This window comes from Sander vitreus, chromosome 11 (genome assembly GCF_031162955.1).
Source record: "Sander vitreus isolate 19-12246 chromosome 11, sanVit1, whole genome shotgun sequence".
Classification (NCBI taxonomy): domain Eukaryota; kingdom Metazoa; phylum Chordata; class Actinopteri; order Perciformes; family Percidae; genus Sander; species Sander vitreus.
Window position 1 is genome coordinate 28,364,452 of NC_135865.1, and position 18,109 is coordinate 28,382,560.

The window sequence follows — 18,109 nt, forward strand, 5'->3', positions numbered from 1 at the left end:
ATAGATTGGGGCTTTATTGCGTTGTTGACCACATTTTAAGTAGTAAGATCTTGTTAACGCTGCAGATTTAAAAACGTTCTCAGATGGATTCCAGGAACTTTGTGACATCTCAACCATTTTTTAAAGGCTAATAATCCAGATAAAAACAACTTAGTTTGTTGTTGTTATTGCCTAAACGAATGAAGAAATGCAACAACAACAAAAAAGACCCTGAAAGGGGTAATAACTCAAGCCTGATGACTAAATGTCACGGGAGAGTTGAGGTGACTCCTCAACATGTTGCCAGAGATGAATTGTGATGACATGAGGAAAAAGTAGAATGAGCTACTGAAAATATTTCTGGTTTAAAAAATAACCAATGGATACAGCAAGACTGGAACGAGAGAAGATGAGAGCAGAGAGGAATTTCAACAGAGGAGAGGTTGTGGAGAGAAATGCCCAGGGATGTGGGTGTTCCGAAAAAAACTTCAAATGTCACAGATGGCCCACTGTCTTTAGTCACAATGTAGCTATTCTTCCTTTGGTTTAGAAACTCTGATGGAATTTACCACAACTGATTTATCCTATGGTACAAAAGAGGATCTTTAAAAGAGATTATAGATAGATAGATAGATAGATAGATAGATGTTGGGATGGATATATATAGTCATTATATCCACATTACTGATGATTTATCAAAAATCTCATTGTGTAAATATTGTTTGTGAAAGCCCCAATAGTCGGCACTACAATATCGTTACAGTATCGATAGAGGTATTTGATCAAAAATATCGTGATATTTGATTTTCTCCATATCGCCCAGTCCTACCTGGGAGGACTTCATATTTCACAGCAGCGATTCTGTCCCTGGAGGTGTAATCAAAACAGAATGAGGCAGAAACACCCGGCATATGTATTTGATTTTTATTGAAGAGAGATATGAATAGGTAGCCTGTTTTAAGGCACCTTAAAAATGTACAACAAAAGCTGAACCATTTATTTATTCAGAATACAAAAATACACATCTCAGTGACTCCAAATTGTAATAAATAGTTAACCATGCATTCTAACCATAAAAAGGCACAGAAAACAGTCATTTAGTAGTCATAAAAATGATCAACTACTTTACCAAAATCATCCAGATAGTAATACAGGTGACAACTGTAACATTATATTCCAAATGTGAAAACACAATAAACATCATGTCATTTTAACCTTAGGCAATAAATATGCAAATATTGTTTATACCTACATATATATTCTTACAAATTAAAACTGTGCCATTGTAAACGTAATGTAAACAAATGAAACTCACTTTTCTCCCATCACTTTAGGAACCATGTGAAAGACTACATGCTGTCTCGTCTTTAAGAGATCCTTGCATGGGTTTCGTTGGTTTTTGAAAACCAGGCAGTTTGCAGCATTATTTACAGACCACTTGAAAAACACAGCAAGGGAGAAAGGTGGCTACTTCCACTTTGTATTGGGGAAAAAAGGTCAAGCATACGCTCGCCTGGAGTCTGGGGCCTAAACACTTGCGAAATCAGGGAACCCAGCAGACCCTTTGGACACACAGAGAACAGAAACACAGACCGACACAGCTCAGGAACCAGGAATGCACCGAATCCAGGATTCGGCTTCGGATTCGGCCGAATATTGGGCTTTTTGACGGGGTCCGGTTTCTGCCGAACCCTACGCTTGCACTACGCGCTCTACGCTGGTCGACGTAATGACGCCGCCGTTGATTACAGGACGGCGTTTACGTAGGTGGAGCGTTCAATGCAGCAGGCTGTGAGGAAGTGGAAATGGAACTAGTGAGCAGAACAAGTGTTGTTTGGCAGTACTTTCAGTCAGAAGAAGGCCATTCAAGTCCAGCTACATGTTCAATCTGCAATGCTGATTAGTCTGGTGGTGGCGAGGACCCTAAACGATACACAACATCACCGCTGTTACAACATCTGGTATGAAACATCCGGAAGAATACGAGCTGAGCATGAAGGAATCTACAGACAGCAGCCAGAATGGGAGTAGGTAGGATTCGGTATTCGGTTTCGGATTTGGCAGAATCTTAACCAGTGCATTCAGTATTCGGCCGAACCCCAAAAATCTGGATTCGGTGCATCCCTGTCAGGAACTGCAGTATTAGTGGATTCAGTTTGGTGACTTGCACGATGGAGATTAACCCTCTGAGGACAAAAGACGCACCGGCGAGTCCAAGCGATGCTTGACAACGCTCCTACTCAAAAAGCGATATTACAAAAGTTTGTTAGAGATTTATTTACCATTTTATTCATATATTACGCTACTTTTGTGAACCCAGTTATTTCACAAGAGATTGGAGAAATATTTAAAAGCGAACATCAACTTTTCAGCTTTAGGGCCAAATGATCTCTTTACACATTGGGATCCGGTTATATGCAAATATCCTTAAAATGTGAATTTAAAAATAAATGTAAAAACGTCCTTAGACCTCAGAGGGTTTTAAAAAGATGTGAGGCCAAACTTAGACTTCAGCTTAGACTAAATCCAGAGTTTCTGGCTAGCAAAAAGCCAACTGTCATCAAATAATGAATGATGAGTCCGATCGACTAAATGGAAAAAAAAGATCTGTCCGTGACACTAAATGGTCTTTAGTCAGAGGTGCAATACAATGGGGTAAGAATCTGATGTTTTGAAATTTGTGGTTTATAGTAGCTAACCTATCTTTGGCTATGAGTCATGAAAGATAAATATTGGAATTTGAATGATAGGCTTATAGATTTTCTGTATGCCAAAGAGCAACGCTGCACTATATTGAAGACAGTAGCCTGACACAACTGATTGTCGGCATGAGCAAGTGTGACACGGTGCTGTTTGACAATGTGAGCCAGGGACTGTAGAGAGGGTGAGATGTAATAGATCGCCCTCTGGTGGGATATTAGAGACAATACACTGTAGATCCAGCCCCTGATTCACTCACATTCTATTATTATTTAGTATACTTTGATGAAAGATGAAAACTTGTGCGCATGTTAATATTTAGCACTCAATATTCAGTAAAAAAAATAAAAAGGTAGGGTTTTAAACTAATTCTTAACAGAAGGCATATTACTCTTAAAGGTGAAAAAGCCAGAATTAAAACCAACCTACAAGCAACAAATTATTCTCCAAAAGGGGGAAAACTATCAGATATGATAAAAGCAGTTAGCAACGGTAAGTATACAATTGCTGATAAGGTACAGTATGCCACTGTTGTAGTAGACACACCCAAACGCACACTAATACATTGTGATACACATTACAGGTTAACACAACAGTCACGTCTGCCCATTCTACTCATTCATTGACACAATCCTACTTCAGTGTGTCATCTTGGAAGCACGGAGGAGCAAAACTACAAACTGGTGAACCGCTGGAAGAGATTTGAAGTCCATAAGAAAACGCAGTCTGTCTACGGGCCTCACTTTTTAAAATCGAATCCCCAAACCATCGAAAGAGGAGTACACGTACAAAAAACTCTTTCAAGGTTTTCCTTCCCCGCCCCCCCCCCCCCACCCCAACAAAGAAACATCATGTCAGAAAGCTGCAGAGACAGTATCAAAACAAGAGATCAAATATTGCACCATCATTAGAATACAACAGCATTATCATGTACAAGAGATTAAAACAAAATCAACGATACACAATTGTTATGGTGTAATATACACAATCAAATGTGTAAGCTGTTGACACTGCATGCCATGTCAGCAATCTACAAATGCATTAGACTACAAACACTTACAAACATTGTTTGCATACACTGGTATACTGTATATACAGTGCATATATATATATATATATATATATATATATATATATATATATATATATATATATATATATATATATATATAACAAACTTAGCATCACATATAGAAATATACCCTGTAATGCCACCAGTCTTAAAAGAAACTAAGTAAAAGTAGTGTTCTATCAACTTGTCATTTGAAGAAATAAAAGCTGCACTTGAACAACGCTATGCAGGCTGCAGATCAACTGCTCTATTATATATTCAAACCCGATTTATCTAACTGCTATTCCCATTAGTGTTAAATACTGTGTTAAATTGCCAAAAGTTTAAAAAGTTGAGGTGAACCGTTAATTCTATGTCATGAGTATTTTGCACTTGCATGAAGCAAGAAGTAAAAAGTGCCTTTTAAGTGTTCCTTAAAAAAAAAAAACTAAAAAAAACTCAACAAGCCTAGAGTTGTATGTGGTTGGCTTCAGGCCAACACATTTACTTTCTTCCTAAATCTCTTTCTTTCCCATTAAGAACTAAGAACCTACTTGTCTATTAAATTAAGAGGCGCAGTCATCAGATGACCGTTTTCTTGGACATTCACTTTGGTACTGATTTCACATCCACAGAGAACGTGTCCACTTACAGATATTAATTCCATATATTCATACCTCAACAACAGCTTCTTCTTTTAAAAAAAAAAAGAAGAAAAAAAAAAAAAAACTTCTTATGACTTCTACCAATAAAGCACATTTTCCACTAAATGACTGAAAATATGGCACGGATCTTTTGAGACACGTCATTATCATGCAAACGAAAAAAAAAAAAAAAGAAAGCTAGAAAAACAAAAGTTGGATTTAGACCCCCCCCCCAAACAAAGGATGCTTTCAGTAGTAACAAATGGCATTGTAATACTTAAGTCATGTAAAACTTGTTCAAGTGTTATTTTTGCACGCGAAGAAATCAAGACACTAATCATGCGATTAAACATATCGAAAGTTGAGCAAGCATAGCATGCGACAGCATCCCACTGTTTCCAGACGCCGCGCCTTTACAGATTACCACCGACAGACTGTGATGTCACCACTTCGTCTTCTCTGTCTCCGCCGAAACGGAAGCGCTACCTATAACCTGACGGCTGCTTTGACGCATCTGCGGTTGTGTGATCCAGCAAACGTGTCACGTTTTCACACTCACGCCCAACTGAACTGAAGCTAAATCCTACCCTCCTCTCATGGAAGTCCTGGTTTTTGCTACTAGTTTGTTATCACAAATTAATCAACAAGTCGACCGTCAACTGTATGGTTAGTTGCATACCTGGTTGTGTGCTATGAATGGTTATTAACTTAAAAATGGCTTTGTTGTGAAGATCCATGACTTCCTTTTTGCATTTCCATCCGCTTTCTTGCGACTGTTATTTTGGCACCAAAGCACAAACGAACACACTTATGTATCTTGTTAACAACTTCACAAAGGCTTTCTCAGCAGCGGGATACAAATCCAGCTCTCCTTGAATACCCATCTTCTTCCCCTTCAGTGCCTACAGTGCTCCCAAACTCTTCCCACTGACTGTAAAGGGGAAATGTGTGTTTCCCCCTCTCCTGTAGCGTCGGCTTCCGGGTTAGAGGTCAACCATGGACACCTTTGCCAGGTCCTTAGTTCCCTGGAGAATTCTCTTCATATGACCCACTTTCGATATCCCCAGATCCTAAAGGATAAACAGGAAGACCAACACATTAAAGACACTTCAAGACATTTCTATTTCAAGTCACGCATTATAACCAAACATGGGCCTTTAGGGCGACCAGACTGATTGTCAAACTGTTGGGTTGCAGACTGATCTCAATAAGTGGCATATGTATGACACGCCACTTCGTGTGCCATTTTTGGCGTGTTATCAAGACGCATAATCGCTTTTTAGCGTGTTTATCAACGCCGTTTGGCCTCCATTGACTTACATTACCTTGCGATTGCGTGTCAAGTTCTCCTGAGAAAAGAACTTTTGTTCGGGTTTTTTTAAACTAATGTATTTCAATGGGAAGCATGTTTCGTGATCACAGCACGATTCTCAATTCTCAACAAGATGACGTAGCATTAAGAGCGACTACGGTAGCAAGTATTATGAAAGGCCGAAAATCTGCATAGGGAGGTTGGTCAGGGTGGAGGATGGGTCAAACAACACAGGACTTTCACCCAGGAGACCGGGAATCGTGTCCCGCGTGTCATGTTTACTAAACCCAATCCGTCCCACTGTATACAGTGTAGACATACACGCGGATAGCTCAAAATGCGTACAGATAACACGCCACTTGGCTTTAGAAAAGTGGTGTGTATGTTTACGCGAAGTCATGATGTCACGGTGTGTGTGTGTGTGTACAGATATCCAAGGTGCCCAAATTAAATTTGAATCCTAAAGACTTTGGTTGATCCTCTGACTTTTATCTCTAACTTCACCATGAGGTCGGGCAGTTGTGGTTCTGAGTGAAATGTCTCAAAACTACGGGGAGAGAGATGTCTCATAAGGTTTGTGTGAGCAGATTGACAATCGGTGTGTAAATATGAAAACACATTTCACACATACAAAGAAAAGATTTGTAAACTCACAAAAAAGAATTTGCAAAATTAAACAAGTTCCACGAATAAAACAAAGAATAATATCTGTAAGTAAACTACACACGTTTACAAATAAATGAAAAGCATTTGTGAACATCTTTGTGAACATTTACAACTTTCAAACCGACATTTGTGAATCCAGTTGTTACGTATCTTTGAATTGAAAAGGCATTTGCGGATCTCATTTCTACACGTGTGGATCTGCATTACACACACACACACACACACACACACACACACAGCGTTTCACTATCTTTGTGGGGACCCGTCATTGACATAATGCATTCCCTAGCCCCTTACCCTAACCTTAACCATCACAACTAAATGCCTAACCTTAACCCTTACCCTCACCCTAACCAGAACCATAACCTAACACACCCACAAGTATACTGTATTCCTGGTTTTTGGACCCCACGAATATAGTTAAACAAGAACACACATACACACACACACACACACATTCCTGTTAAAACAAAGTGTGCAGCAACATTGAGTTAGAGTGTACTGTTTGGCCACCTAGAAATCTAATATTGACTTTTTGTCTGCAATTTTTTAAATGTTGAATATGCAACAAAAAGTGATTTGATTTCTGGCTGGTTCATTTTCAAATGAAATATTCGATCCCTGCAGGCTTTTTTCCCTCGGCGCAGCCTTGTTCTTCCTGACTTTGCACCTTCTGAAGCCATGTTGACATGTTGACAGCTGGATGAGAGCATGAATGGAGGCGAGGGGGGTGCCGGTTGATGGTTAGGGTCAGACTGTGGGATATACCACCTCAAACACACACCCGTTCTTTGTGTTTCTGCCAGTGGATTACAAAGCAGCCTCTCTTTCTTTTCGTATTTTCTTTTTTTTTTTTTTTATGAGAGACATGTTGACATGTCACAGTAGGAAAAGCACAGTTGTAAATAATAAAATGAATGATGGTTGAATTCCATTTAGTTGCTTTGGCTTTGTGCATGCTGGCTCACTCACAATGTCATCACTTACTGCAACACCGGGGCCATGTTCAGACAAAACATTGCAACATGTTCATCAAACTGAAACGGGGAGGGGGTGTTGAACACACTGTTGTGTCTGAGTTTACAGACATGTCTCTGCTGATTGGGTATCGCCTGTGACGCAGCCAATAAACGAAGGATACACCCACCAAACGAGAAAAAAATATATCTTGTATAAGTAAGTATATGTCGTTCAACCAGGAAACCGTAGCAAAACGGTGAGTTCTGAATAGAACGGAGACATTGTTAAAGTTATTAGTAGCACCTGTGCTTTTTTTTTTTTTTTTAACTGACGAGTCAAAATGTCTGCTTGTGCTAGCATGCTAATTGTTGCTGATGAGATGCTGTCACACCTATTTTTTCCGCCGTGGCATCGTTGCCATTTAAACATAATTAGTGTTTTTTTTTTCTGTGGTCAGCTGTCAAACCAACAAACAGAAAATGAATACAAGTGGATTGAGTGATCTTGGAAGGGGTTGATGTGCCTCCAGCAATGCAGTATCACAGAACAGTTGTGCACAATAAGCTGCTAACCTGGTTTAAGCAGGCGAGCAGTGGACAGCTTACCGAGGTCAATCACGGAACCAAAGTTTCCAGTTCTCCACTGGATTACCAAACACACCGCCTCAGTTCTCCTGGTAATCTCAGCATAGCTAATTGTGCTGCTTTTAAAGACATTCTTTTTTCATTTAGTTAAAAAAAATCTGTTCAATGCTTCAGAGGTGTCAATTATAACTTTTCTTAACGTTATCATTTAACCTGGGCTGCAACTTAAAGGTCCCATGTCATGACAATTTCACTTTTTAACATTGTTAAATTCCCCCAGCCTGCCTATGGCCTCCCAGTGGCTAGAAATGGTGATAGGTGTAAACTGAGCCCTGGGTATCCTGCTCTGCCTTTGAGAAAATAGAGCTACAACCGTGGCCACAAGCTGGTCAAGGCCACACCCCCACCCTCCACCTTGCCCCCCCTCCTCCTCAATAGCATTTGAAGCTACAGACACAGAAATGGCACATCCTAAGGAAAGCTCATTGTGGGACTGACTTCTGCACCAAGGCTGAATTTTGGGAAAGAGACTTCAGATACAGTATTAGGGGACCACTAAGGTCTATATAAAAGAGACTTCAGATACAGTATTAGGGGACCACTAAGGTCTATATAAAAGAGACTTCAGATACAGTATTAGGGGACCACTAAGGCCTATATAAAAGAGACTTCAGATACAGTATTAGGGGACCACTAAGGTCTATATAAAAGAGACTTCAGATACAGTATTAGGGGACCACTAAGGTCTATATAAAAGAGACTTCAGATACAGTATTAGGGGACCACTAAGGCCTATATAAAAGAGACTTCAGATACAGTATTAGGGACCACTAAGGCCTATATAAAAGCATCCAAAAAGCAGCATGTCATAGGACCTTTAAAGGGCCAGTGTGTAGGATCTCGTGGCTTCTAGCGGTGAGATTGGAGATTGCTGGACTTCCTCCCACTGTATATAAAAGGGCGTTGCAGTCTTGTAATTATGGAGTAAAAGTCTGCACAGCAGTGATTGGGCGGTGGAGCCGCGTTATCCAAGTCCCGCCCATACACCCACCGGACCAATTGCAAGTCAATCACAGCTGTCAATCATGACGTTTGGCCCTGTTTTTTTTTTATAGCATCAAATAACTATTAAAAACCAAACTGATCAGGAAAATGAACGTTTGAACAAACATCAGCGTGATCAGAACTACCTAAAATGAGAGAAACCATCGTTGGGAAATTTTTGACATGTATTTAGATTTTTTTGTTTGGCCCATGTCCCATCCGCTAACATGGAGGGGGCGACGTATATGACCTTTACTGCAGCCAATCACCAGGAGGCAATCCAGATGTTTGGGCTCCACTTTTCCTGTCAATGCATCAACCACCTCCCTTTCCAAGCCTGTAGTAGAAGCTACGGTGGCCTTCAGGTAACATTATTGTTTATTTAGAAACAGTGTCTCCATTACATAGTTTGTCCACCAGAGAGCACTGACACATTTATTCTTTAACTGTAGAATGCTTAGTATTGGTCACAATATTTTAATGACCAAATCTAAGAGATAATTATCAAAATCCGTTTTGTTTGTAATATGCATTGTTAAGAATGTTCTTGTAATCATATTCTTTAACTCACAAATTGGGATCAGCATCATAATCCAGTCTCAGTCAGGCCCTTATTTCTGTTTGTTTGTGCTCCCTTTAGGAGCACAGCAGGATAGCTGGTGTTTGCATGACACCTACATTTTGAGGATGAAGGCATCACGCAAACGTCCAACGAATCACAATAAATTTAAGTGACCGTGTGTGAATGACTGATTGTATTCTCCTATAAACTCAACGGGAAGGTCTCCACACAATCTTCAAATGTCACATCTGAACTCACTGCCTGAGTTTGCACTTCTTCTGGTCCTCTACAACCAGCCCAGTTTTTGTCTATCCCATCCCCATCCCCCATCCCCGCCCTGTAGGCTTCCCCTCTTCAGCAGATACACAATGTTAGTGGGATACAGCGAGTCTCTTTCACCAAGCAACGACCAGACAGTAGAAGCCAAGCAGAGCAATGCAGCGCAGCACGAGAGGTGGCAAAAACAGGGAGACATCTAACAGGTTGAAGAGCAAAGAAATACAGTAGACAGAGAGAAAGAGTTGATTGTTGGTTGGACGAGAGGGCTCACACAGATTCACTTAACAGGTGTGTGTGTGTGTGTGTGTGTGTGTGTGTGTGTGTGTGTGTGTGTGTGTGTGTGTGTGTGTGTACCTTCAGGTCCCTCCTCTCCAAGTGCAGAAGCTCCGAGCCTCGGATGTCGTGTCGGATGAAGGTGTCTCTGTACTCCCCCAGACTCAGCTGTTCCAGCCAGACGCCCACCTCCTCTGTGCCCCATCTCTCCACTACACACACGGCAGAGCAGAGAGAGGCTCAGGGCGCCTAACGGGTATCCACACACACACACACACACACACACACTGCCACACACCACAAGCTTTCACTCTCAATTTTCCTCAACTGCTTGTCCCATTCACGTTCTCTTTCTCTCTCTTTCTCTCGCGGCACATATATATGTGAATATGAATATGTCATCACACACACACGCAACCTCACAAATGGGCACACATTTTGTGGTAAATCACTGAAAGAAAAGATGGAATAAAAATGGAGGTAGAGCGCCAGAGAGGAAGGGAAGAGGGAGGGCAGTGGCAGCAGCTGGCGGAGGAGGAAGGAGCTCGACAAAGGCCAAGAGGTTGGTCAGAACAAGGTAGTGGCCGATGCCGTTCCAGGGAAGAGACTGGGGGCATGCATATCATCGACCAATATCAGAACACACAGAGAGAAAGTAGGAGGTAAAGGGAGGCGGAAGCCTGTGCGGTCTGCAGGAAATACAGCCCAACCGATCAAGAAACCAGCCCACGATGGGAGCAAGGGCTCTTAAACCTGATCTGACTGCTGAACATTTCTTAACAATTTTTTTATTCCTGTTAAAACAAATACCCACTAAGTGTGCAGCAACATTGAGTTAGAGTGTACGGTTTGGTCACCTAGACATCTGATATTGACTTTTTGTCTGCAATTTTTTAAATATTGAATATGCAACAAAAAGTGATTTGATTTCTGGCTGGTTCATTTTCAAATGAAATATGCGATCCCTGCAGGCTTTTTTCCCTCGGCGCAGCCTTGTTCTTCCTGACTTTGCACCTTCTGAAGCCATGTTGACATGTTGACAGCTGGATGAGAGCATGAATGGAGGCGAGGGGGGTGCCGGTTGATGGTTAGGGTCAGACTGTGGGATATACCACCTCAAACACACACCCGTTCTTTGTGTTTCTGCCAGTGGATTACAATGAAGTAATACCTTTATGCATGTATTGTAATATGATGGTAGTGAAGGGTAACCATGACCACTGTTTGAGGAACCAAGTTTATTTTGTGTGTAAAGTTGAAACACAGTGGTCACTTATACATTATGAATGAATGAATGAATGAATGAATGAAGGATGGTAGCACTTCCTGCTAATCCTTCTTGTTTCCACTTTGTGGAAGTATAAAAATAATCTATGTCTCATGTATTCAACCACAAGAAAGCTAAGGGAAACAAAACAACATCCATATAAAGTTAAACGCCACACTTTGATTGACAAATTGAATCTTGCTTCGCCTCTTATGTAGAATTATTGGAGCCGCAGCAATATTTGAGTTTGTCATTCAGTGCATTTGGATTTAATGCTACCATCCTTTCAAATAAAAGGCAGTAACAAAACATTTTGAGGCGGACAGAGTCGGCAGATGAGACAGACTCTGACTGATTCCCCATCCTGTCTGTCCAGTCTGTTCACTACTGAGGGGAAAAAAAAGTGTGGGCACAGCCCTACCTGACTGAGGGCTCGTCTTCTTGGCGGCCTTCTCCTTCTTGAACTTGGGCACTATGCGAAACATGCTGCTGCGACTGTTCCTCTTGCCGTAACCCAGAGAGTGGTCCTGGTACACAAGCACAGTCAACCTATAGCCTTTCATTTAGCTACTCAGCTCTCCCGTTACTGGCTGGAGCCATGTTACACTGAAGACGTACAGTATGTGTGTGTGCAGATAGCTCTTAGTCATGATGTGCTTGAGTCTAACACAATGACTACGTTTACATGCACAGCGGTTTTTGCCCTTATTCCGAAAAAGACAATATTCCAACTAAGCTGTTGTTACATGGCTAACGAAAGTCAATATTCCACTAATATTCCTGTTTACATGCAGCCGTGCAAAACAAGAATTTTTCAAAGTTTTCCACCGGGGGGCGGACTTGTTGGACTGTGCGAACACAGCGTCCCTCTCTTTCCTTCAACCACCTTCTTGAAAAGGTCGCCGTTGCGATGTTTGTGCACATCCTTTAACCTGTTGATATCAAAGTCTTTCGTAATGTTTAAAAGTAGCTGTGTGTTATTTTTTTGAGCATGCATCTCAACCGCAGCCAGACTCACTTGAACTGTTGGCTGGTTGGTTCGTGTACAACAACCATAGCAAAACACAGAGCTGACCGTAAGCTGTAAACAGGCCATAGACAGGCCACAAACTGCACTAAAAACCCTGATTGAGACGCATATTCAGAATGCGCTGTATACATGTCCAAAGAATGCCTCTAAAACCCGAATAATTCCGGGATATCCCACATGTCTTAATCAGAAAATGCTAAATTCAGAAAAAGGCCTTATTCGGAATATCCAACTGTTTAAATGACCCGAATCAAATTTGGAATAATGTCATATTCTAAATAATAATGGAATATTGGTGTGCATGTAAACATACTCAGTGTTATGTACATGTTCATATGTGTGTGAGTCTTTGCCGAGGCTGCTTACCTCCTCATCATTGGGCTGAAGTATATGGTAGAGCCAGGGGACCTCTCCCAGTTTGCCCAGTTCCAACTCCAGACTCTGCAGAGCACTGGACAGCTGGTCCTCCTCTGGCTGGTCCAGTTGCTGCGAAAGGGGGGAAAACACAAGTCGAGATCAACTACACGCAACCCCAACTTACAATAAACCTGAATTATCCTTTAAGGCCACAGTATCGTTGAGACATTAAAGCTAGAGTGCGTAGCTTTTACATATAACAGAACGTCCGTTACATTCAAGCCCTTGCTAAACAAGTTACTGCAATGCTGAGTAAACCTATCACCGAGTGGGAAAGCTCTTTGTATTTCTCAGTATACCAGAGTTGTGTTTAGAACCGAGACATCCCTAGTAATTTCCTATATCTGTGTCACGTGGGTTTCGCCACCGCCACGCCTCTTTAGGAGACTAGAGGCAGGTCCTGAGTGTGTTGATTCCAATGCGAGAAGTGAACGTGAACACAGCTTATGAGTGATCCTTTTGCCCCATAGTCACCAAAGTATATATTGGACCCATTTATCATAAGCCACATATCTCCAGAACATTCTGACACTAAAATAGCATTTTTCAGACAGACACATGAGGAGAAAACTAACTAAATGAATCTCTGTGATGTTAAATAGGTCTTTTAGTGGTGTAAATATCTGACCTTAGCAAAAGATACATTTTACAAATTTTTTCATGCATCCATTCAACGTTCGCTACACTTTTAAACGAGGCCCCGCCCAGTTAGAAGACAGGAAGTGTGTGTTTCATACCATTGGGGCAGCATGAAATGTGCTTTATTATAGAGAATAATTTGTACTCAGAACAAATAGTTTATTAACTCCACAGCAACGTTGTTATATGCGCAGTACACAATGTGCTGTCAACCAACCTTGACACTTACAGTTCTTCCCAGCGAAGCTGCTTATTTTTGCTATATTTTGACCTTACTAAACTCGCACAATAAATTGCCTTGCTTCAAGACCCACAGGTTCACTCTTGAGTTTGGTAAATCTGTTTTTTGTTTCCATGCACCAAAAGCATGGAACCACCTTCAATGTTCACTTAAGCTGGACACTCTTACTACCCCTGGTTATTTTAAGACTTATTTCAGATCATTTCACTTCTGTGTGCAACTGTTTTCATTGAGTATTATTCATTTGTTTTATGTGTCTTTTTTTTAATTGAAAAATGAAGGACATCTTAATGATTTCCGAGATTTTTAAATAAAGGTTATAATAATATTTTGGCTCTCTGATTGGTTACGAAACGTCAGTCCACCTGTTTCACCCAAAACCTTGACAGACTCGACTTAAGTGTGTCGACAGTGTTTGTGTAATTACACTCACTGCCAGAGGGGGGAGACAAACGTTCTGCACTCCAGCTTTAAAGGGCATGAAAGTGTCACTTTATGAGGTTTTTAACATTAATATGAGTTCCCCCAGCCTGCCTATGGTCCTCCAGTGGCTAGAAATGGCGATAGGTGTAAACCGAGCCCTGGGTATCCTGCTCTGCCTTTGAGAAAATGAAAGCTCAGATGGGCCGATCTGGAATCTTCCCTTTATGATGTCATAAGGGGAAAGGTTACCTCCCCTTTCTCTGCTTTGACCACCCAGAGAATTTGGCCCGCCCATGAGAAAGAGAGAGACATCATGGCTTGAAAACAAGTGAAGCATGGCAGTTGGTCAAGGCCCCAACCCCACCCTCCACCTTGCCCCCCCTCTCTCCTCCTCAATAGCATTTAAAGCTACAGACACAGAAATGGCACATCCTAAGGAAAGCTCATTGTGGGACTGGCTCTAGTGGCTGAAATTCTGCACCAAGGCTGAATTTCGGGAGAGAGACTTCAGATACAGTATTAGGGGACCACTAAGGTCTATATAAAAGAGACTTCAGATACAGTATTAGGGGACCACTAAGGCCTATATAAAAGAGACTTCAGATACAGTATTAGGGGACCACTAAGGTCTATATAAAAGAGACTTCAGATACAGTATTAGGGGACCACTAAAGGTCTATATAAAAGAGACTTCAGGCAGTATAGGGGACCACTAAGGCCTATATAAAAGAGACTTCAGATACAGTATTAGGGGACCACTAAGGTCTATATAAAAGAGACTTCAGATACAGTATTAGGGGACCACTAAGGTCTATATAAAAGAGACTTCAGATACAGTATTAGGGGACCACTGAGGCCTATATAAAAGCATCCAAAAAGCAGCATGTCATAGGACCTTTAAATAATGTGGAGAAAAAGTAAAAGAAAGTAATGAATGTAGGGATAAAGTCTCTATAATAACTCACCAGAGAGACTCGGCCCAACAGCAGAGACTCGGTCTCGTTGTACAGAGCCTTGACAGTGCTGGCCACCTCTATAGCTGTGTTTCTGGTCAGACTCTGGAAACGGGACACAACAGTTATTTAGTTCAGCTCACACATCCCACAACAAACACAGCAGTGCAAGTGTACTTTATATAACCATTCTGGAAGCTGTTTCTTATTTGGAGCATTAAAATAGCTTCGCTTCAGGTCAAAACTGGCTGAATTGGTATGTTTGTCGTTTCAGTTTGTCAGGTTATCAAGAACTCTCTCTAAAAAGTAAAGCAAAATGTGACCCCTTTTAAAGCATTAGTCTGTAACACTATGCATAGAGAAATATATTATTGTTTTAAAATATATACATGTAAACTGTGTTTAAACACAAACTGCTGATTATTTAGACACAGCATTCACAGGTTTAGGAAACCTATTGGGTTTAAACTTGTCTTCAACTCTTAAAATGCTGCTGATGACAGCAACCTGACTGAAAACCTCCATATGTTGTGTGATGCGTGTTGATAGCAAACCTCCGGGAACTTGGGGTGTGTTTTGTTGATGGCATGAGACGAGGCGTTAACAGCATGAGCCAGCTCTTGCTCTAAAAGCCCATTGGTCTTCGCAGCCTCACATATCCTGTCATTGGACAGAGCACACGTCAGTGGGCACCGTTCATGATAAAACAACATAAGAGAAAACGGGGATTTCGTGGATTCTACATACATATCTGTAAAGCCTGTGGACCTGATATTCATGGGAGCACACGTTTACCTTGTAATGAGCTCCTCAGCGGCTCGGGCGCACATCTGCACCAGGGCGGCCTCCTCTTCCGTAGCCAGATCCACAGACTGCTGTGGGTAGAGGTGAGGCCGCAAAGGAGGCTTATCATACTTCAACTTGTCCTCCCATGACTTCAACGTGTTCTCAAACGCCTGCAGGAAAAATCAAAGGATGAGTACATATCATGTGAAGCAATTCTTGTAAAGCTTTGTCCATCTACCAGCAAGTAAACCCAAACTTGTCACTCATGTTCATTTTATTCTCCAAACTTTCCAGACACCTGCTGATATTCACTGAGCCCCACTCATGGATGTACAATAAGAACCAGATAGAGCGTTAGAGGCAGACACCGTTCATTCCTTTGAGAGTTGCTCAGTGGTGCATGAAGCCTTCATGGAGCCAAAAATGACCCGGATGATCGGGGCTGCTTATGCACTGTGGGGCCCACAGAGCAGGCACACTGGAGACCTTCTCTGGCCGGGCCGGCTACTTCCGGTTTAGCGCCCCGCTTACTTGAATAGGGATTAAATGATTTAATCGTGCGGCTCTTCTAGACTTTCCAAATGTTATCGGGCCGAATAGATCAAATTCTGATAGTGAAACAAGTCAATTTGCGGGGGTTGTGATGCTCAAAACATAGGATCCACTGATTTACAGACAAGTATTTTTGGGCCAGAAGGCCTCGCATGACGGGCCGGGAGTTGCAATTCCACCGTTCAATTTGCTTCAAAGCCTGGCCCCACTTCCCCTCTGTCCCTCTTTCTCACCCGGTCTCTGGTGAGCATCTGAGCCCTGTTCTTGTGCTGGATCTTGATGACTCCAGGCGGTTGGATCCAGGCTTCACCGTCCACCTGAATGGGAACCCCCTCATCACCCAGGATAGTAATCTTCACTGTTCGACACTGATTTGGGCAGAAAAGGTTTCAATTAGATGTGCTTCTTTATGTGTATTTCTGTTCATGTTGTTCTGAGAGAGTGTGTGTGTGTGTGTGTGTGTGTGTGTGTGTGTGTGTGTGTGTGTGTGTGTGTGTTTTCTCACCTGTGCTATGCGGTGGTGTTGAAGTTTGATGACTCTGGACACAGCCATCTGCATGCTCCCAAACACAGCCACGACTTCTAGGATCTTATCATCAAACGATGGGGCACAGAAGATCTGCACGACACACAATGACGACATTCAGGAACTGTATGTGCGCTACCATGTTGCATCTATTGACTGTGTACTGTTTAACCAATCATTTAAATCTATTTCACAAGGGTTAGGCTAGTGTTGTTCTATATTCTGTGTTCATCTGTCTCTCAATACTCAATACTACCAAATGCTTTTCTTCTTACTGACGATGTACATTTTAGAAAAGTATAAGCAATTTCCTATATTTATGCAGTAATGTCAAATATGTCAAATATGTCAATAATGGCTTTGAATCCACAGGAAATGCAGGGTTGATTCATTTGTTAACAATAAGAAAACTATAAAATATCACCAGCGAACATCCTTTTATGTTATTGTGAAAGGGAGGATTTGTGAGCCCATAAATCTTTGAGTCTTTCTTCAATATTTGTATATTTAAAAACCTGCCTCAAAGGAGACATTTGCGCTGTCAGCTCAGTTTAGCTGCAGGATGAATGTGAATATAAATTGTTTCTGAAAGGCCAAACAAGTGTGGTATTGATCTCGGCCAGCAAACTGCCCGTGAAAAGGTCAGAGCAATGAGGAGTCAGCATCTGTCCCAGTCAAACAACATGATCAGATGTGTTGTCATGTGTGGCCTAGGACACTAGATGGAAACCAAAACACATTCGAGCTTAACGTTCTGAACTGGTGGTAACATGTTTATCAGTGACAAAAGTAAGATATGTCCCTTTATCATCAGTGTTTGGTACCAATGATGTGTTTTTTCATGTAAACTATCAGTCTTTGTTTGATAGTGAAACTACAGATTAGATGCAATGTGTCAAAGTGTACGATAAGAAGACAAAACAGGTAGAGCTGTTCATCTATTCAGAGAAAACTTTGATTGTGTGTGTGTGTGTGTGTGTGTGTGTGTGTGTGTGTGTGCGTGTGCGTGCAATGACTGCGTTTTGACTAAATGTCCTCTCCCTGCTTCCTCCTTTCCAACAAAACAGTTACATAATGCCAAATGCACATACTGCATGTGTGTCCAAGGGTAACCTCTGCAGGGGCTCACGGAGGGTTGTGAGTGTGTGTGTGTGTGTGTGTGTGTGTGTGACTCTAATCCCTCAGCAGGCCTTGTGCTCTGGGCCTTAAACAAACAAGCAC

The 18,109-nt window shown here is 41.6% G+C and overlaps 1 protein-coding gene across 1 annotated transcript in view; it reads right to left on the reverse strand.

Annotated features, from left to right (window-relative positions):
- Nucleotides 1–5,093: 5,093 nt before the first annotated feature.
- The window catches only part of dgkh (diacylglycerol kinase, eta), a 74,121-nt gene continuing 61,105 nt past the window's right edge, over nucleotides 5,094–18,109 (reverse strand). Inside the window, exons 22-29 of the mRNA XM_078262651.1 lie at nucleotides 16,868–16,981; nucleotides 16,596–16,730; nucleotides 15,820–15,980; nucleotides 15,579–15,684; nucleotides 15,037–15,129; nucleotides 12,718–12,837; nucleotides 11,743–11,848; nucleotides 5,094–5,444 (exon numbers count right to left, since the gene is read on the reverse strand). Of these exons, the coding sequence (XP_078118777.1) occupies nucleotides 5,392–5,444; nucleotides 11,743–11,848; nucleotides 12,718–12,837; nucleotides 15,037–15,129; nucleotides 15,579–15,684; nucleotides 15,820–15,980; nucleotides 16,596–16,730; nucleotides 16,868–16,981 (888 nt within the window). The 3' untranslated portion in view covers nucleotides 5,094–5,391. The remainder of the gene's footprint in view (nucleotides 5,445–11,742; nucleotides 11,849–12,717; nucleotides 12,838–15,036; nucleotides 15,130–15,578; nucleotides 15,685–15,819; nucleotides 15,981–16,595; nucleotides 16,731–16,867; nucleotides 16,982–18,109) is intronic.